This window comes from Bos indicus x Bos taurus, chromosome X (assembly GCF_003369695.1).
Source record: "Bos indicus x Bos taurus breed Angus x Brahman F1 hybrid chromosome X, Bos_hybrid_MaternalHap_v2.0, whole genome shotgun sequence".
NCBI lineage: Eukaryota > Metazoa > Chordata > Mammalia > Artiodactyla > Bovidae > Bos > Bos indicus x Bos taurus.
This window is the reverse complement of record NC_040105.1, coordinates 142,126,495-142,147,240: the sequence shown is the minus strand read 5'-3', so window position 1 is coordinate 142,147,240 and position 20,746 is coordinate 142,126,495. Positions and strand designations below refer to the sequence as shown.

Below are 20,746 nucleotides of genomic sequence, written 5' to 3'. Positions count from 1 at the left end.
CCCCAGATGTAGGGAATCTGTGGGGCCTGTGGGGACACCGAGACCAGGTCCAGGGGCCCAAAGGAGCCTATCAGCCCACAGCTGGCCTCTATCACCGGCCTGAGGGGATGAACAGGAGCAGAAAGAGGCCCTCACCCCAGAGCAGCCTGCCACTTACTTTTTCTTTTCTTTGTCTCTTTTCAGAGTCTGTGAGCCTCCAGCCTGGGAGCCCTGGGACTGAAGCAGCTCAGCCGCCGTCTTCCTCTGTTTGAAAGCGTTCACTTCGTCATCCAGGGATTTCTTCTTATCCTCCAGCTTCTTCTTCTCGTCCTGGTGTAGTTTCTTCAGACGGTCAAACTTCTCATGCAGCTGGCAGGGAAGCACAGGGGGTTTGGGGAGAGCAGAGCTCAGCTGAGCAGAGTGCGGGTCGGGCGGGGGGAGGTGGGGGGATGGAGTGGGGGTGGGGTGGGGATGGGTGGGCTCGTGACCATGAAGGACCCTGGGATCCAAGGAGACATTTCTGCCAGGGACAGCTATAATGTCACCAAAGGGCATCATGTTCTGAATGGTTCTCTTCTGCCATTTTATCTCCACATTTCTGCTCCTGAATATGGTCAGGGAACCATGCATTCTGTCTAATCAAGCATTTTATTTAAAGGAGTGCCCATAGTTACTACATATGAAAAATAATAACATCAGTTATAATGTAGAACATGTATTGAGTGCTTATTGTAGGCCAGATACTGGCTTTTCTAAGCATTGTATATGTATTAACTCATTTAATCATCACAACAACCCTATGAGGCAGGTTCTGTTATTATCTGCATTTTATGAGGAAACAGAAGGTATGAGAAGTTAAGGAATTTGCCCAAGGTCAACGCATTCTTTAGATGATCATATAATGAGATCTCTCAATAGGAAAGGGGCCTGTGCCTTTTCTTAGCCTCTCCAACCAGGGAGGCTCATTGGAGATTGCAGAGAAAACTTCGACAGTGCTGAAGCTGGTCAAAGAAAACACTTGTCCGTGGATGTGGAAGGAAAGGAAAGAACTTTAGAAAATGAAATGAATGTGGAAACCTCAGCTTTGATCAAGGGGAGGCTCAACTAGACCTGATTAGAGTCAGAAACCCAAAGGAGAAGAGCAACAATGTTCTAGCATGTTACCGTGATAAGTGGACCAGGGGAATTAAGAGTGTGTGTGCATGCGTGCTCAGTCGTGTCTGACTCTTTACACCCCCATGCACTGTGGCCCGTCTTCTGTCCTTGGGATTTTTTTAGGCAAGAATAATGGAGTGGAGTGCAGGTTGGATCCCTGGGTCAGGAAGATCCCCTGGAGTAGGAAATGATAATCACTCCAATATGCTTGCCTGGAGAATCCCATGGACAGAGGAGCCTGGTGGGCTACAGTCCATGGGGTCACAAAAGAGTTGGACACAACTGAGTGGCTGAGCACACACACACTGGGGGTGAAGGTGACTAACAAACTGGAATGTGATAACTATACTGAGTAGTAAGAGCAGCTCAAGCATCATTTCAGTATCTTTTGAGGATTCAGGAAGGAATGGAGGGTTCTACAGCCCTCACAGCACACCGTGGAGGAGGCTGGGTGTCCTATAGGTATCTGGGCCTGTCACCAAGTAAGGGGTGGTGGATGACAGACTTGTTGGGTCAGCCAGCTTCTGCTAGTCACTCAGGGTAGGCTGCTGGTAGAAGCTCTGCTGATCAGTGGTGTCCACCTGGCTTTTGCTTACTGGCCTTTCATTCATTCAAAGGATCACCTTCCCTCTCTTCCTAAAAGTACGGGGTGATATTTTTCTTTTGAAAAGTGAAACTGAAATGAAGTCAATACTCTTGCCATGGGCTTTGGCAATAACACTGGAGAGTCTTGGCAGATTAAAAGAGGAAGAGACTTGGGAAGTAATTAAGTGCTCCTTTCTTTATGGGTTTCAAGGCCTAGAGAGCTGAAGCAGTTGCTGACATGACCAAAACTGTGGCTGAGGCCAATTAATCTGGCAGCAGTAGGGGAATCAGTAGTGGGACCTTGGAGGCAAGGCAATGGTGCGAGGGCTAACTGCAGTCTATTAGTCATGGCTTAAGTAAAGTCCAGATAGACCATCAAGCCTTAGTTAAAAACTCACTAGAGCTGCACAGATGTTCTTTAGCAGTAGCATAAAGTGGAACGGAATACTCAAGTGGGTGGGGAAACACACCAGCTGTCACTGGCTTAAGATTCAACACGGTACCCAGGACTCCCTGGGACCATCTTTCCCCATGGCCATCAGAGCAGGCAGGATGGGGCAGGACCGCCAAGAAAGTGATCGACTGTCCCGTCTGAGCTATGAACTCCCAGAAAGGGGGGCACAAAAATCAGCCTCCCCTGACCTTGAGGGGCAATGTCAGGTCCCGAGTGTTGAGTGGCACTGCCCAATAGAACTTTCTGCGGTGATGGAAATGTTCAATATCTCATAGCCCCGAGTTGCATGAAGACTGAACATTTAAAATATGGTGAATGCAAATGATAAATAGAGTTTTAAACTTTATTTAATTTCAGTTCATTTAAATAGCTACTATATGGGACAGTGGGGGTCTAGAGAATTAAATAACAAAGAGTGAGAAAATATCCTGGCCTTGGGGACTGAGGGATGGAAAAGACACAGATCTCACAGCCTCTCTGTGCCGACCAAGGCAGGGCGACAGATGCTGTGTCCCATTCCTGCCTGAGGCCCCAAGGTTCCCCCAGCTGCTCTCTTGGGGCAGAAATCCTTGTCTTGCCTAAGTTCAGCCTCCTTTTCCTTCCCACCTAGCATGCCAACCCACATTTTACCTCTTTCTCTGCCTCTTTAAGTTCAGCTTCTTTCTCTTTGACTCTCTGCACAAACATCTGTCTCATCTCCTCTTCTTTTTTCTGGAGCTCCCCTAGGAACTCGTTCCTTTTGGCCTCGTATGTCTCCTGTAAACTGCGAACACGGTCAGGTTAATTCCCCTGCCTTGTTCAATGAAAAACAGCCCCAATGATCCTCCCTGCGTTCCCCCACCCTCCTTTCCTCAGTTCTTGGAGACGTGCAAAAGCAGAAGCACAGAGCTGTGGGCACCTGGCTTTGAACTTGGAGTGACTTGGAACACCTGCTTCTATACCCTGATTCTACAGATAAGGCCCAGAGAAGTGAGGTGAGTCGCTCAAGATCACACAGCAAGTTAGAGGCAGAGCTGGGACCGGACGCTGGGTTTCCTCTCATAATCTAGGTCCTTCCATCTGCACTATGCTGCCAGGTCCTGGCTCTGAAACTGACTACATTAATGAATGAGTTCAACAAACACTTGATGAAATTCTACCACATGCTGGACACAGCATTAAGTGATACTATGCTAGTCACTCAATACCTGGAGCCAATAGCCACTGTGCCTGCCATCAAGGAACTCACAGTCAGTGGGAGATGCCTAGGTTATGTCTCCCTGCCCACACCCACTCCCCGGCTGGATTTAGTTTTATAGAAATAGGAGTTAGCCTGGTAAAGAAGAAGAGGGTGGGTGCTCTGAAGAGGGTACCCTGTGGAAAGGAACATGTGGAGAAGGAATGGCATATACCTGGGGTGTCAGGCATGGCCCCATGTGGCTGGAGTAGTGGAAGATAAGGTTCCTGAGAGTGGCAGGAGAGAGCAGGCGTTGGCTGCCATGTTAAGACTTGGGCGTTTTAAGCAGGGCTGACTTGATCCAATTTGAAAATGGGAAAGGCCACTCTGGGCATTGCATGAAGGACAGACTTTCCAACAATCAAAGTAAGAAATGATGGGATCTTGGGACCTCCCTGGTGGTCCAGTGGTTAAGAATCTGCCTTCCAATGCAGGGACATGGGTTCAATCCCTGGTTGGGGAACTAAGATCCCACATGCCTTGGGACAACTAAGTTCATAGGCAGCAACTACTAAGGCTGCGTTTTCTAGAGCCTGTGCATCACAACCAGAGAGGAGGCCTTGAGACACAGTGAAGATCCTGCATGCTACAATGAAGACCCGATGCAGTGAAAGAAGGAAAGAAGGGCTCTTAATGTGAAGGCTGGAAGGGAAAGGGAGACCAGTGAGGGAAGCAGAACTCCAAGGACTCGGGAGGAGTCAAAGATGATTCAGGTGAATGGAGAATGAGTATGTTTAAGAGGGAAGAGATGAATTAAATTTGAGACAGCTTGAGTTTCAGGTACATCCTCTACGGACGGCCAAGTGAAAATATCCAGTAAGCAGTGGGATCACTGGGTTTGAGCTCAAAAGTAACATTTTAACTTGGGAGTGATCTATTTCTTTAGGACTGTGAGAGCAGAAAGAACCAGCCACAAAGAGAAAAGAGAGTGAGAGTAGCAGAAGCCTTCAGAAAGAACACAAAAAGGAAGAAGTTGAATGAAACAAATCTGCCAAAGAGGCTGAGAAAAAGTAAAACAGTGTGAGAGAGGACTCTAACCAGACAGACCAATGCTAGAAAAGCCAACCACAGAGAGAATTTCAGGAAGGAGGCAGTGGGAAGGAATATCAAGCGCTGTGTTGAGATTTTTAACAAAAAGATGGGGGACTTCCCTGGTGGTCCAGTGGTTAAGACTTTGCTTTCCAATGCAGGGGGTGTGGGTCTGATCCCTGATCAGGGAGGTAAAATCCCACATGCCTCACAGCCAAAAACCAAAACATAAAATAGAAATAATATTGTAACAAATTCAATAAAGACTTTAAAAATGGTCCACATTCAAAAAATTCTTAAAAAAAAAAAAAGAAGATGGGGCTCAGAGATCACACTGGAATATGTGACTGCTGACCTAGAGGCCTCTGTACTCAGTGGCGTGGTGGAACAGAAGCCAGTAAATACAGAACCATTCTCTCTCCTTCCCATTGCAGCCAAACTCCTTGACAGGGCAGAGGCTGGTGACAAGGAGCAGAGTGAGGGAGAGGTTTTTAGGATAAGAATGTCTGCCCACAAGATGGAAAGGAGCCAGCAGAGAAAGCAGGCAGAAGGCAAAGATGTGAGAAACAGAGGTAGTCAGGATGGAGCTGAGGAGGAGAGGAGGGGGCTAGAGGACACCTCTTCCTCCACAGATGCATATTAAAGCAGTCTGAAGGGTAGAAGGGAGAAAGCTAATGGAACACCCATCAGAGAGACCAACACGTTTTCCTTCAACTCCAGGGGCTCCAGCGATCCCTGTCCATGAAGGGCAGTGAACTTACCCCTCCGGAACCAGACATCCCCAAAGGAATGGCTATTCTATGCCTCCAGGCTGGCTTTCCGCTGTGAACAGGTTTTGTGGGATCTGAGAGGCCATTTGCAGGCCTTCTTATCCCACAAGCAAGCCCTTTACTTGTTTATCAAGGCTTGACATTTCCTGAAATGTTCCAGTACAGGGCACTACATGTGACATGGTAATTTACAACGTGAGGCTTACATCACATATTATGCATACAGATCAGACACTTATTCACATAGCTCCCAACAGCATAGTTATTTGAAAGCATTTGAAGCAATGCTTTCAAAAACTTTCCTCTTTTCTGAAAGCATCTTAGATTCTGATTTGAGGTGTCAACGATTATTCACATCTGGTGGTCAAAACAAACCTTGCACTTGAACACAAACGCTAAAGGGCAGTAACGAAGAGCTGGAAGTTCATCAACACGTGTGTGGTGACTGCTGCCTGGTCCCACCTGGTTTTGATCATGAGGAGGGGGTTAAAGAACAGACTGGAAACCTGACAGAGCAGCAGGAGCCCAGTGAAGAATGTGGGTCAGCAGGCAAGCACAAACTGCCATGTTGAGGCACAAGGCCCAGGCTCAGGGCTCACAGCTACTATGCAAATGCCTGTGGCAGCGAGATCATTGGCCTTGCCCATCCCCTGGCCTCCTCCCCACCCCCATTCTTATAAGCACGGCAGCAGGGCTTACCAAGCCCACCATGCCACAGCATCCCCTGGCAGGTGTGCCAGGGCAGAGAAGGGACAGGCAAATGGAGCTGGTGAGTGACTTAGCCTTCCAGCGCTAGGTCTGGGATCCTGTGTCTCGCCTCCCCTGTGAATTCTCCGGGGCAAGGCCTCCCCACTGCCCCCGGGTGGGCTGAGTTGAGCTGGGCAGGGCTGGTGGGAGAGGTACCTGAAGGGTTTGCTGTCAGGGTCGGTGTCCTTGAAGCCCATCTCCTCCAGCTTACAGCGGCGGTACAGCTCATAGTGCCGGCTGTGGGTCTGCTCTCGGAGATCCTCCATGTTGACTCGGATCAGCATCTCCCGCAGCTTCACAAAGTCACAGTGGGCTTCATTTTCAACTGCATGGCAGGGGTTGAGGTATTGAAAGCCCATTGAAAGGAAGGTCAGAAGAAGCAGAAATGGACAAAACGAGAGGTGAAATGTCTAACGGTGACATCACCTTTTAACCTGTGTATATAGAGCTCGAGATGTTGCCTTCTAGTTGGCTTTTGTACTAAAAAGGCAGATGAAAAATTATAAGAATGACAGTAATGGAAAACAGCAATACCATAAAAGTATCTAAGAAGACATCTGGTAGACATTTAGATTCAACTCAAATTTACCCATCAGACACTCACAGGAATGTTTGCTTCACACGACTTTTAGGACAATGGCAAATGGACATTCAGCCATCTGTCTGATAAATACTTGCAGAATCTTTGTTCCCAGGATAGTATGAGGCACTGGGAATTCAAACACATGGGGTCTTGCCCATAGGAGCTTCCAGTTTAATGGAAGAACAGATGCAAACACACAAATGTAACACAATGCAAATCACAGGATCCCAGAAAAGGGAGTCCTGAGAACTTCAGGGAGCATGAAGACTTTACTAAAGAGGGGACAGACCCCTAGGATGACTCGTGAAGGAAGACTAGGAATTCAGCAGGCAGATAAGGGACTCATCCTTGCAGGGTCTCACTGAGGTTAGGCAATGTTACAGCTAGAAGTCGCAGGGTTAGGATTCCAATCCAGGTCATCTAAAGGAGAGGCAAAACCTATGACCAGGTATCAAAATCCACAGAATAAGAGTGTAGAACTAGGACATGGCTAGATGGTTGTGACAAGGAGGGATGTGAGCCATGAGTGTGGCCCATTTGGATGGTAGATGCTTCAAAACAGGTGTTTTCAAAAGGTGAATAATGGCCTGATGGCAGCAATGGTGACCAGGACAGAGTGTCTCTGGGCGCGGTTCCACCTTGCTGGAATGGGGGTGTCTGGCCTGACCACATTGGGACAGTGGCATCTGAGATGAACAGGCACAGTTACCCCAGATTCTGTTTCACAGGTCTGGGAGAAGGTCGTGGGGGCCGGTGTCTGGACACGGGATGAGTTTATGGTAAACCAACCACCCTCTCACGTATAGCAACCCTGACTAGTACCAAGGGTACCTTACTGCAGACTGCAAAAGGAATTGTCTCAAGCCTATAGGCAATAGTTTGTTTTTAAATTGCAAAGTAATCATACAAACAAAAGAGTGCTTGAAATGTACAGTTTAAAGGATCAAAAATAAAAAGGACACCACTGGATCTATGGCCCAGGTGAAACATTACCAACTCCCTAGACATCCTTTCCTTTTTTTTTGGTAAACTTTGGCCACACTGCAGGATCTTGGTTTGATCTTAGATTGGACCTGCATCCCCTGCTTTGGAAGGCGGGGTCTTAACCCCTGGACCACCAGGGAAATTCCCCTTTGTGTCCCTTCCTGATCACATTCATGCCTCTCCTTCCCTGCCACAAGACTTAACCACCATCCTGACTTGGGGGTTTATCCTTCCTTCGTTTCTCTTTATAGTTATACCATTTACGCATGAATTCCTAAAGTTCAGTTTTGTCTTACTTTTGGATTCCATATAAATGGAATCATACAGCTTATATCTGTCTATGATTTACTTAGCTCAATGTGCTGTTTGTGAGATGCATTGCTGTAGATGTACAGTCCATCCATCTTCACTGTTGTATAATATTGCATTATTTGAACATTCTGCAACTCACCCAATCTATTTTTAATGGCTCTGGGTTGTTTCTACCTATTTGCTATCATGAACAACACTGTTGTGGACATTCTTGTACGTCTTGTACACTCAAGTGGTACACCTGCTTTCTCACACTCTCTGTCCTACCTTACTGCAAGTATATTTATTTTTGTTTTAGGAATGCTTTCTCCATTGGAGACAGAGAGCTTGCTCAGTGCAGAGAATCCAGGTATGAAGCCAAAGTTTGCCTGCTGGTGACCCCTAGAGATGCCTGAGGCCCAAGATGAATGAGTAGAAACTGGGGACAAGCAAAGGGACAGATAGAAGGGGACTGCTGAGTGTAGCCCCTCTCCGGGAGATTCACTCACCTTGCACAGTGCCCCAGGGGTACTGCCGAGCTTTCATCATCTTGTTACCTATCTTTAGTTCTTCTGTGCTGCCAATGACAGCAAATGGCAGGTGGGCCTGCAACAGGAGGCAGACAAAAGCTGAGAATTCTGGGTAAAGGCACTGAGTGACCCCAGTCCCGCTGCTGCTCATCGCGAGGGCCTCGGCACCCCCGCCGCAGTGTCCCTCACTGCCGCCACCATCAGGAGGCATTTCATAAGCTCCCAGGCTGTGTAGGGAGAAGAGGCCTACTCCAAGCTTTGCATGTTCAGAAATTCACAATAGAAGGTAACCAGGATATGGCCGAGTGCGTAGGGAACAAAGACAGAAAATAAGCAGAATAATAAGCAGATACACAGATTAGCCAGCTATTCAGTCTTCATGGTTGCTGAGGCGAAGCGCCTTCGGAAGGCAGGTGAGTGGGACACAGAGGGCTATGTGTGGAGAGAGAGTAAAGGAGAATGGAGGGGGCTGGAACCACTGCTCCCTTTCCCCAGAGTATGAGAGCCCAAAGAATAGACACGCACGGAAACCACACTGCTGACTGAGGTGGACGCACCTGGTCTCATACTATCCTGGAGCAAGAGCTTGTCCTGAACTCTCGAGCCTAGAAGTCAAGTCCCCACGTGCCCATCACTGAGCTGAGTTCTGTTTTAGGGGCTTTAAAGGGAAACAAAGGGAGTAGAAAATTCACTCCCTTACCCTCTGGGAGCTTACGATCTGGTTAGCGAAGACTGAATTCCATACCTGAAATCACAGAAGACAGAATATGCCCAAGGGCTCAAGTGTACAGTCTGGCACCCTGCACACAGTAGGTGCTTAATAAATACTCCTTGAATAGCCATGGGAATAGCAGGGGAAAGAAAAGTACAAATGGGGTGTATAGCTTGGTGCTTGAGATAGAGAGGGATAATAAGGCACAAGGCCCAGCTGATGAGGCTGCTTTCATGCATCAGAGAAGAGGCAGGCGCCCCCAGTCATACTGTGAGGCCTGGGACACGCTCACAATGCTCCATTCCACGTGAAGTGCTGAGTCACCACTGGCCAAATGGAACCACTGATTAAATACTGTTTACAAGCCAGGTAGAGCTTTACTCAGAAGGGCTTTACAGAGAAGCAAAAAGTCCACTGAAACAAGCTTTCTTAGCCTGCTTGGACAAACAGGCCTTGATCTCAGATATTTTGACCCACTTGATAGTCAACAAAAGAGTCTGAAATGCAGTACTTAGATGCAATCTCAAAAACAACAGAATGATCTCTGTTCGTTTCCAAGGCAAACCATTCAATATCACAGTAATCCAAGTCTATGCCCCAACCAGTAACGCTGAAGAAGCTGAAGTGGAATGGTTCTATTCTATGAAGACCTACAAGACCTTCTAGAACTAACACCCCCAAAAGATGTCCTTTTCATTATAGGGGACTGGAATGCAAAAAGTAGGAAGTCAAGAAACACCTGGAGTAACAGGCAAATTTGGCCTTGGAGTATGGAATGAAGCAGGGCAAAGGCTCATAGAGTTCTGCCAAGAGAACACACTGGTCATAGTGAACACCCTCTTCCAAAAACATAAGAGAAGACCCTACACATGGACATCACCAGATAGTCAATGCAAAAATCAGATTGATTATATTCTTTGCAGCCAAAGGTGGAGAAGCTCTACACAGTCAGCAAAAACAAGACTGGGAGCTGACTGTGGCTCAGATCATGACCTCCTTATTGCCAAATTCAGACTTAAATTGAAGAAAGAAGGGAAAACCACTAGACCATTCAAGTATGACCTAAATCAAATCCCTTATGACTATACAGTAGAAGTGAGAAATAGATTTAAGGGACTAGATCTGATAGACAGGGTGCCTGATGAACTATGGACGGAGGTTGGTGACACTGTACAGGAGACAGGGAGCAAGACCATCCCCAAGAAAAAGAAATGCAAAAATTGCTGTGAAAAGCAGAGAAGCAAAAAGCGAAGGAGAAAAGGAAAGATATATCCATTTGAATGCAGAGTTCCAAAGAATAGCAAGGAGAGATAAGAAAGCCTTCCTCAGTGATCAATGCAAAGAAATAGAGGAAAACAATAGAATGGGAAAGACTAGAGATCTCTTCAAGAAATTAGATACACCAAGGGAACATTTCATGCAAAGATGGGCTCAATAAAGGACACAAATGGTATCGACCTAATAGAAGCAGAAGATATTAAGAAGAGGTGGCAAGAATACACAGAAGAACTGTACAAAAAAGAGCTTCACGACCCAGATAATCACAATGGTGTGATCACTCACACTCACCTAGAGCCAGACATCCTGGAATGTGAAGTCAAGTGGGCCTTAGGAAGCATCACCACAAACAAAGCTAGTGGAGGTGATGGAATTCCAGTCGAGCTACTTCAAATCCTGAAAGATGATGCTGTGAAAGTGCTGCACTCAATATGCCAGCAAATTTGGAAAACTCAGCAGTGGCCACAGGACTGGAAAGGGTCAGTTTTCATTCTGATCTCAAAGAAAGGCAATGCCAAAGAATGCCCAAACTACCGCACAATTGCACTCATCTCATACACTAGTAAAGTAATGCTCAAAATTCTCCAAGCCAGGTTTCAACAATACGTGAACCGTGAACTTCCAGACGTTCAAGCTCGTTTTAGAAAAGGCAGAGGAACCAAAGATCAAATTGCCAATATCTGCTGGATTGTCAAAAAAGCAAGAGAGTTCCAGAAAAACATCTATTTCTGCTTTACTGCCTATGCCAAAGCCTTTGACTGTGTGGATCACAATAAACTGGAAAATTCTGAAAGAGATGGGAATACCAGAACACCCAACTTGCCTCTTGAGAAACCTGTATGCAGGCCAGGAAGCAACAATTAGAACTGGACATGAAACAACAGACTGGTTCCAAATAGGAAAAGGAGTACGTCAAAGCTGTATATTGTCACCCTGCTTATTTAACTTATATGCAGAGTACATCATGAGAAACGCTGGGCTGGAGGAAGCACAAGCTGGAATCAAGATTGCCAGGAGAAATATCAATAACCTCAGATATGCAGATGACACCACCCTTATGGCAGAAAGTGAAGAACTAAAGAGCCTCTTGATGAAAGTGAATGAGGAGAGTGAAAAAGTTGGCTTAAAGCTCAACATTCAGAAAACTAAGATCATGGCATCTGGTCCCATCACTTCATGGCAAATAGACTGGGAAATAGTGGCTGACTTTATTTTTTTGGTCTCCAAAATCACTGCAGATGGTGAAATTAAAAGATGCTTACTCCATGGTAGGAAAATTATGACCAACCCAGACAGCACATTAAAAAGCAGAGACATTACTTTGTCCACAAAGGTCCATCTAGTCAAGGCTATGGTTTTTCCAATGGTCATGTATGGATGTGAGAGTTGGACTATAAAGAAAGCTGAGTGCTGAAGAATTGATGCTTTTGAACTGTGGTGTTGGAGAAGACTCTTGAGAGTCCCTTGGACTGCAAGGGGTTCCAACCAGTCCTAAAGGAGATCAGTCCTGGGTGTTCATTGGAAGGACTGATGTTGAAGCTGAAACTCCAATACTTTGGGCCACCTGATGTGAAGAGCTGACTCATTTGAAAAGACCCTGATGCTGGGAAAGACTGAGGGCAGAGGAGAAGGGGATGACAAAGGATGAGATGATTGGATGGCATCACCGACTCAATGGACATGAGTTTGGGTAAACTCCGGGAGTTGGTGATGGACAGGGAGGCCTGGCGTGCTGCGGTTCATGGGGTCACAAAGAGTCGGACATGACTGAGCAACTGAACTCAACTGAACTGAACTGACGTCCTGCTGTGTGCCAAGCATTAAGAAGAATACAACATTGAAAAAGCTCAGAGCCTAGCCCGGCAGAGCTAGGAGTGGAATACATGTCTCTTTGATTTCAAAGCCCACCCCTGCTGGTCTGCCACTCCCTTTGGGGGTTCGAGCAGCAGATCAGGGGAGCACTCTAAATCCAGGGGTTTAGAGTGAACAGGTGAACTGGCCAGGCAAGGCCAAATTGTAAGAGGCAGTTTAAATCTGACCTCACAGTCAATACTTCCTTTCTGTTCTCCTCTAGCCCTGAACGCCAAGAATGTTCTTCAGAGTGGAAGAACACAGGTGTCAACTGGGAGCTCAGCTCCAGCACATCTGCTAAACCACTCCCCCAACCCCGCTGAGGTGCTGGGCCTTCACCCACTCTCAGTTGCTCTCCGATGATTATCTCGGGTCTTGCCACATCCCACTGCTATGACTGTCTGCAAATAAGGGACAGAGGAAAGAGGGAAAGACAAGGCTATGGATACGCAGAGTGGGCAAGGGGTGGAGGTGGGAAATGTTTTGTCAGTTCTAATAGGGCCATGGAGGGAGGCGTGAAATCCTGGAAACCCTGCCTAAAGGCCGAAGCATCTCTGATCTCAGCCAGCCAGCTTTCAAGGTCAGAAGGGGCGGGGGTTCAATTGGGCACAATTCATCCCCCCTCAGAGACCCAAGACATGCTGGCAGCCTCCAATTAACCCGCAAACACTTTCCAGGAAAAGGCTGCCCCACCTGCAGAAACCTCAAAGCTTCAGTCACTCGAAGGGGCAGCCATGACAGAGGGCTAGACCAGGGGACTGGTGGTGGAGCATTCCCACACATCCTGGGCTCTCAGCTGAAAGTGATGCAGGAGGAGGGTATGTGAAGTGGGAAGTACTTCTCTGGGCTTAAGAGCGAAAGAAGAAAAAAAAAAAATCCAGAAGAGAATAAAGGCATTAAAAAAAAAATGTCAGTATTCCCTTGGGTGTGTTATTTTTATCTCCAAAAGACATTTTCAGTTAGCATGACAGGGTCACTTGCTTCCCCCTCCTCTTTAAACTGCCGTCACTTTATCCCTCCCTGCTCTGAAACACACAGTCCCCGCCATGGCAGCTTCAGAGGGCTCCGAGACCTCCCCTGGCACACTCATTTCCAACTGGCATCAAAGTCTGTTCTGATAAGTTTCTGCAAGGATCTCGTTTCCGAGTGCTCCCAGGCAGATTTCATTTGATTCTACAACAGCCTTCCAGGGCAGTTATTATAAGCCCCACTCGTGATTTGGAAAACTGGCGTACAGACAATTGAAAGGACTTGCCCAGGTTCCTACTTCCCATGCCCAAATCTTCCCAAGGAGCAGTGAGGACACCACGCTATAGCTGCCAGCCTTTGCCACCACCCAGGGCGGCAGGTCAGTTCAGCTTTAACCATGAAGGGCAGGAAATCGTGGGGTTGGCTCTGGCCGCCTTGCTGCTGCTCTTGAGAGCCTGGTGGCTCTGACAACTAGAATAGAGTCAAGCAGAGCAGGGAGAAGGTAAACCCTCCAGTCCCCACCCCCTACCCCCCTGGGGCTGGCACTTTGTAGGTGTGGGCCCTGGGAGGAGACTTGAAAGACAGCACTGCTGCTGAAACATGGATGGGTTCCTATGGGGATTCCATGTAATTCTCACTCACCCGAGACCTCAGATGCCCCTGTCTCAGAAACTCCAACAAGGAATAGTCCCAAGCCTCCTCTTGGGAGTCTGTTCCCACACTCACTATCTTTTTTTTTAGAGTGAAAGAAGGCTTATCCAGGGAGGAAATACATTCCGTAGACAGAGTGGGGGCTATCTTGGAAGGCAAGAGAGGCCCAGGGTTATGGGGTTGTAGACAAAGTGATAGGTAAGAAGTGGATTTATTCAGAGAGAGACACACTCCACAAAGTGTGGGCCATCGCAGAGGATGAGTGCCCAGGCTCACTATCTTTATGGCCTCATATGTCCCTTAAATTCCTCTTGGTCCATTTAAAAGTGTTTGATGAGTCAACCAGCCTGAACTATTCTATTCTGTTTCTAAGACACCCATTCTATTAGGGAGGTTAGATGACCATCCCCCTTAGCCCAGTGAAACACATTGTCAGGACCACTGATTCCTCATCTGATAAGATCTAGAGTGGGCATAGCTTCCTCCCAGGAGGACAGTATTTCCTAGTTGTGGGGCTAGTTACACTGGCCTTCATTCTAGCCTCCTACTGACCACCGAGCAAGAGAACTGTCGTTTACCATCTGAGCCATCAGGAAGCCCGAGAGCATTGACTGATCCTCCCAAGTTCACCCTTGGTGGTGACTCACACACAAATATTACCAACTGTGGAAATGGCACTGCTGCCTCGGGGTGGGGGGAGACAGGCTTGTACCTATGGGTCTCCCTGTGACCCTTCTGGCCACCCATATGCTCTCACTGGGCCCAAATGCCTTTGTGGGGGCCAAATCCAAGAGCTCACAGGCAGCCAGCTGACTGAGCCAAGTCGAGTAACTGGGCCTATGCCCTGCTCCCTGGCCGTGGTTTGAACCATTCAAAGAACATTAAATTTGAACAACATAGCAAATTTTGGGCTTCCCGGGTGGTGCTAGTGGTAAAGAACTTGCCTGCCAATGCAGGAGACATAAGAGATGTGGGTTCAATTCCTGGGTTGGAAAGATCCCCTGGTGGAGGGTATGGCAACCCATTCCAGTATTCTTGCCAGGAAAATCCTATGGACAGAGGAGCCTGGCAGGCTACAGTCCAAAGGGTTGCAAAGAGTCGGACACAACTGAAGCGACTTACCACAGCACACCAGAGCAAATTTTAGCACTGAAGTCTGCCACCTTGAGAGCTATCAGAGTATAGGTGGAAAGTGGCATACAGCAAGACCTCTCCCCCTCTCTTTTGAGCACTCTGAGTTGAAATAAGTGTTTTCAGAGCCACCCAGGAGCCAAGAGGGAGGCTAGACCTCTTGACTCTCATTTCCTGCCGTGAAAATCCCGAGTGGGGAACTAAGGGATGACTGAGCAGTCTTCTCCACTTGAGCAAGAGGCTTCTTCCATCCTTCCAATCCAGTTCCCATGACAATTGGCTAGGGTGGCTGAGACTGTGGGGCTGGGGTCAAATCCAGAATTGAGAGGCCAGCATCCATTTCTCCTACCACCCAAACCTGGCTCTCTGATGATGCTGCTTCACAGGCTACAACTTGTCTGGAAGGCCCAGTGTGACACAGTTGCTCCAGGGATAGTCAGGCTAAGCAATTCTCTGTACGTATTTCATAGCACCTACTCCCCCCGCCTTCCCCCATCACAACAAATGTAATACACAGTTTTCACATGCATGCCCCCTCCCTTGCACATGCCCAGTTCAGGCATGCTAGCTGTAAGCCACCCCTGTCTTGAGCTATCTGTCACATACAAAAAAGCCTGGGGGAACGCAAGAGAATGAGTGCTGAGGGATGTTGCAGGGATAACCCCGGATCCACTCAAATAAGGTTTTTCAAAGTGAAGCATTGGCACACTGGGACTATTTATTGTAAAAAAAAAAAAAAAAAGACCCCAAATCCCTTCACAGGTGAAGCAGCGTAGTTGAAGACTACTGCTTCATAGCACGGGAAGTTTCCCACCTTGAGGCCAAGGCTGCCCGGGCTTCAAGCAAGGGCCCAGAGGTAAGCTGAAAGCAGAGCCCAAAATGATGGTCACTCCTGACCCACCACATAGTCAGAGGTTGTTCTGTGTGACACCCTGAGATTGCTGAGGACTCTTCAACCGTATCCATATCCATCCTCAGCCAAGCAAACCACCAGCCTGAAAGCTGCCTAGTGACTCAGGGAATACATGTTCAGAAGGGATCCATGGGGCCCGATGTTCTGAGGTGAGTAAGAGTTTCCAGACCTCAGTGTGGTGACACCAGATGACGCTTCTCTCTAGGCTCCAGTTTTCTGGAGATAAGGTGCCCCTTCGGGTTTTCTTATCCTAGCAGAACCTAATTTTCATCAAAATGTCCTGGCAGCTGGAGACGATATGCAGTAACCTTATTTTTTTTTTATTTAGTTTTTCAGTATTCAGGCCCAGTCAGAGAGGCCACAACTCCAACTCCCACGATCCACACAGTTCTATCCTCCGGCCAGGTTTGTCAAAGATAACCAAGGGCCTCTCATCACAAACGTATCTCTGGTGCGCTGATGGGCAAAAAGGCAGGCAAGACAGTGATTTGCTGCCCCACTAGGTTAATTTGTTGGCTGATTCATAGGAGGTGGTAGCTTATGCGTAATGATGACTTAGGGGGTGGTGGCAGCAGGAAAGTTTTCTAAAAATGGCTTTTATTATAAGGCTTTCCTGCATTTGGCTATATTCAGGCATTATGTCATTAGGAAAAAACTGATGACTCTCAATAGAGAAAAAGAAATCTGTTCCAAAGCAGAGGCTTTCTGCAAGCTATTAGCTGTCTCCTTGAAATCACAACATTGAAGATTTCACAGCAACAGCATCAACACATTGTAAAGAAGCATGAGGAGCCATTTGACTCCCTGCCTCCTTCATTACTCATTCCTCTAGGAGGGGAAATGGGGGAGTGAGAGGAAACATGGCAAGTGGTTGGTTGTTTTTTTCATTTTTTCCCTTCGACTCATTCACACTTAATAAAGCAAAACATAATCATGAAGTTTAAAAATAACATTTCTCTAGTCACCAGAAAAATTGGAGACTACATATCATTTTTCCTCCCGGGGGCAGAGGGCTTGATTATCTGAGTACAGATTATCCTCGAGTCTCCAAAGCCAGCCAACTTTCTCACACTTGCCTTCTTTTGCTGCATCAACTGTCAAGACATTTTTCTGGTCTGAGACAAAGACTGTTTGCCTTTCTGGCAGTCCCACAGGGGCTGCCTGGCCTAGATGAGACAGGCGTCAAAGAGGAGGGTAGGAGAGGTCAGAATCCCCTGGTCGAACCGATTCCTGGGGTCAACCATTCCCTCCTTCAGTCTCTGGCTATTTATCTCTACATGTCTGAGGAGGGAGGAGCTGTTTGCCTCTAAATTCTTTCTCACAAATACCTGAGACTCAGATAATCGAGTTGATTACACTAAGATGGATGGTGAGGTCTGACTGCTATTTGGCAAAATAATAATCCTAAAGAGCAAATGGCCAGAAAATTGAAGCCCTGTGTGAAGCCCACTCACGTTCATGGTTCCGTTGATCTCTGCCACGGACTCATCATCTGTAGGGAATTGGTAGATCTGGACTCCGTTGTTGACAAGCTCGCTGGTGATTTTGATTTTGAACTTGGTTAGCTCACTCTTAGAAATGGCATCTGATTTGGCAATGATGGGGATGATGTTCACCTAGAGAAGGGAAGAGCAAAGGGGCATCATTACTGGAAATCTGCAGCTCAGAGTAGGTGACCTAGGACTTCTACCAGCTGCCAGAGGGAGCAGTTCAACCCAATAGCCCAGGCCTGGCCACCTCCATAGCCAAACAGCAGTATAATAAATGACAATGAGTGCTTTCTGTTTGCCGGGCACTGAACAATAAGTGCTTTACATAGATTAACACAATTAACCCTGGCAGAAAACCCTCCCAGAAGGTATTAGTACCACTATTTTACCAAGGACAAACTGAGGCAGAGAGAGGTGAAGTAGCTTGTCCAAGGCCACAGAGCACACACATACTGGAACTGGGATTCAGATCCAAGTTGAACCTCATTTTTCAGTCTGTAGTCTTAACCTACCAGCTCAGATCCAAATCGATGAGCTGCATGATATCTTAATACCAAGGTCATTGCTTTGGTGATTTTGAAGCAGAAGGATGACAATTGGGAATCTGAGGTGGACAGGGGGGGAAGAGGCCACTCCTTTCCAATAGTCAACTGTCCCAACCCATCTTGTGGGGGCTAGCCCTAAGCCAGGTGAAAGAGACCCATGTGGGAAGTGAGGCAGGGCAGGGCTCCATGAAGATGCATATACGGCCCTCTTTCTGGAGCCAACACTAAGGAACCAGCCCACTGACGTGAAGACCACCCTCTGTTACTGATTTGATCTGTGCTGTGCTTAGTTGATCAGTTGTGTACAACTCTTTGTGACCCTATGGACTGTAGCCTGCCAGGCTCCTCTGCCCATGTGGCTTCTCCAGGGAAGAATACTAGAGTGGGTTGCCATGCCCTCCTCCAGGGGATCTTCCCAACCCAGGGATTAAACCCAGGTCTCCAGCATTGCAGGAGGATTCTTTACTGTCTGAGCCACCAGGGAAGTCCAAGAATACTGGAATGGATAACCTATTCCTTTTCCAGAGGATCTTTCTGACCTAGGAATCGAACTGGGGTCTCTTGCATTGCAGGAGGATTCTTTACCAGCTGAGCTATCAGGGGAGCCCAATTTGATCTGAGACTTAGCCAAAAAGAGCCTCACTGTCAGAGTCGCCTGATTAATTTCTGTGTAAAGAAAGCAGAAGCAGATGCCTAATTTTGTACAGATGTAGGAGGAAGGCCTGATGCTGCCCTGAAGTTCAATCTACCTGAACCTTAATCCTTGAAATTCCTCCGAGAAGGGACAAGGCTTTTACTGCTGGAAGGTCAAGCAACTGGAAAGGGATGTGCCTGAGTGAGACAGAGCAGAGCCAAGCTCAAGTTCACACAACAAACACAGCTGGTCCTGCCAGCACACTCCAATGGGCTGGTGTGGATGGTGCTTGGGCCCTGAAAACAGCTCAAGACTTGAAATTTTCCCCTTCTTTGCTCTTTGCCTTTGGAGAGCCTCTCCAGGCTGACGCCGCAGCTTTAGGAGTTGGTCAAAGAAAGACTGGACCTTGGCGGCACCTCCCTTCAGGTCTTTGGGGCATGGAGGTTGAAGCCCTTGGCGAGGTAATGCAGCAGGCAGTCAATTCTTGTCTCTTTTCACCACTTCCCCCATCAGCATGCTGTAAACATAGGCTGAACTTTGCCTACCTAACAGCCCACCTAGCAGGCTGCCTACCACATGGCTCCGTGCTGCCTCATTCAAGACATGCAGGGCATGGTGACGTTTCCTGAGCAGCACGTTACTCGTGGGCGGAGAACTCATTGCTGTGAAAAATGACAAATTGCTCCTCTTTTGATGACAGCTGAAACTGAGTGATTATAGTGAAGGTGATACTAAACAACCACATTTAAAGATTTCTTTTTTTTTTTTTTTTTTTGTAAAATAAATTCCCTGGAGTTAGAGAGAGCTTGGTCTGCATCCCAGATCCATTACAAGTTGTCTTGAGCAAGCTATTTGACTGTGCCTCGGTTTCCTCATGTGTAAAATGTGAATAATAATAATACTTACCACACAGGATTATTGGATGAATGAAATGAAAACAATGCATATAAAGGACTCATCACAGTGCCAGGTACATATGAGATGTTAAGGGAGGAAATGGACTAGTAATGAGACTTTTTAAAGAATCCCATGGTCAATTATCTTGCACAACTAATAATCCTTTAACATGAAGAATCATTGTCTAATTTATATCTGATGTGGGACTTGCATTTTTCCGTTTATCTTAAAGCGGGATGTGCCTGAATCCCACAGCCATCTTCCTTGGGTGTGGAGGCAATGTAACCTGGCACCACAGAGCCGAGTTCAAATCTAGGCTTTGCCAGGAGCTGGCTCTATGACAATGGGTGTCTCCAAACCTCTTAGAGCCTCAGTTTTCTCTTCTATAAAATAAGAGTAATGATGGTGTTTGCTTTACTGGGTTGTTGTGAGGATTCAATGAGACACTCCACAAGGCACTTTGACAGTGGTGACATATAATAAAGGTTTAACAAATGTTAGCTGCTATGATAAAATTATTATTGATAATAAGAATAATAACTTTTGAAGTCAGCCATCTGTCCTGCATCCACCTTTATTCCCAAGAGGGATCAGGGCAGAAAACAGCTCAGTGCACACTCATGCCCAGTGCTGGGAAAACATCACAAAGCATACGACTCAGGCGCTGGAGCAATTAACACCATCTTTATGGAGGGACAGGGAGTGAAGCGGAGGATGCCAATGCCACAGAACCTCTGCTGGACTCTGGCATCAGTGTGGCACAGGAGACCACCAGGAGGGGTCCAGCAGGCCCCACCTCCCACCCACCCTCGCCCCTGCCTCCTTACCTTACTGTCCAGCTTCTTCATTGTCACTAGGTCCAGAGACTTCAAGGAATGACCCGTGGGGGCGATGAAGTACAAGCAGGCGTGGATGCGAGAGTCATGGTAGGTGTGCAGTACCCTGCGGATCTTCAGCTCCTCCTGCAGGTAGGCCTCAAACTGGGCATCGATGAATTCCACGATGGGCTTGTAGCTACAGGGGAGAGTGGGGAAATGGCCAGACCCCTTCAGACACCTGGATTTTGTTAGGTTTCAAAGCTCTTTTTGAAGTGCAAAATACCCTCGGTAATCTGACTCCTCCCACCTGACTGGATTTCAGTGGGCCTCTACTTCCGTCAGACTAGCCACCTATTTCATCCCCACATGAGCCAACTGTGTGTTCATCAGTGTGCTTTCTCTCTGGAATGAGCACTTCTCTCTTCTCATCCCAATCTTGCCCTCCCAGGCCTCAGGACTCGGATGAATGCCCATCTCCTCCAAAATTCCCCAGTGATGCCAGAAAGCCCTTCTGGGCCTTGCGAGTGTGACAAA

General features: G+C 47.4%; 1 protein-coding gene across 7 annotated transcripts in view; it reads right to left on the bottom strand.

Annotated features, from left to right (window-relative positions):
* The window catches only part of SEPT6 (septin 6), a 73,652-nt gene that overhangs the window by 9,555 nt on the left and 43,351 nt on the right, over window positions 1-20,746 (bottom strand). For all 7 annotated transcript variants that reach the window (XM_027533059.1, XM_027533060.1, XM_027533058.1 and 4 more), the window contains exons 4-9: window positions 20,222-20,408; window positions 17,283-17,444; window positions 8,303-8,399; window positions 6,092-6,260; window positions 2,804-2,936; window positions 158-348 (exon numbers count right to left, since the gene is read on the bottom strand). In XM_027533059.1, coding sequence (XP_027388860.1) covers window positions 158-348; window positions 2,804-2,936; window positions 6,092-6,260; window positions 8,303-8,399; window positions 17,283-17,444; window positions 20,222-20,408 — 939 coding nt within the window. The remainder of the gene's footprint in view (window positions 1-157; window positions 349-2,803; window positions 2,937-6,091; window positions 6,261-8,302; window positions 8,400-17,282; window positions 17,445-20,221; window positions 20,409-20,746) is intronic.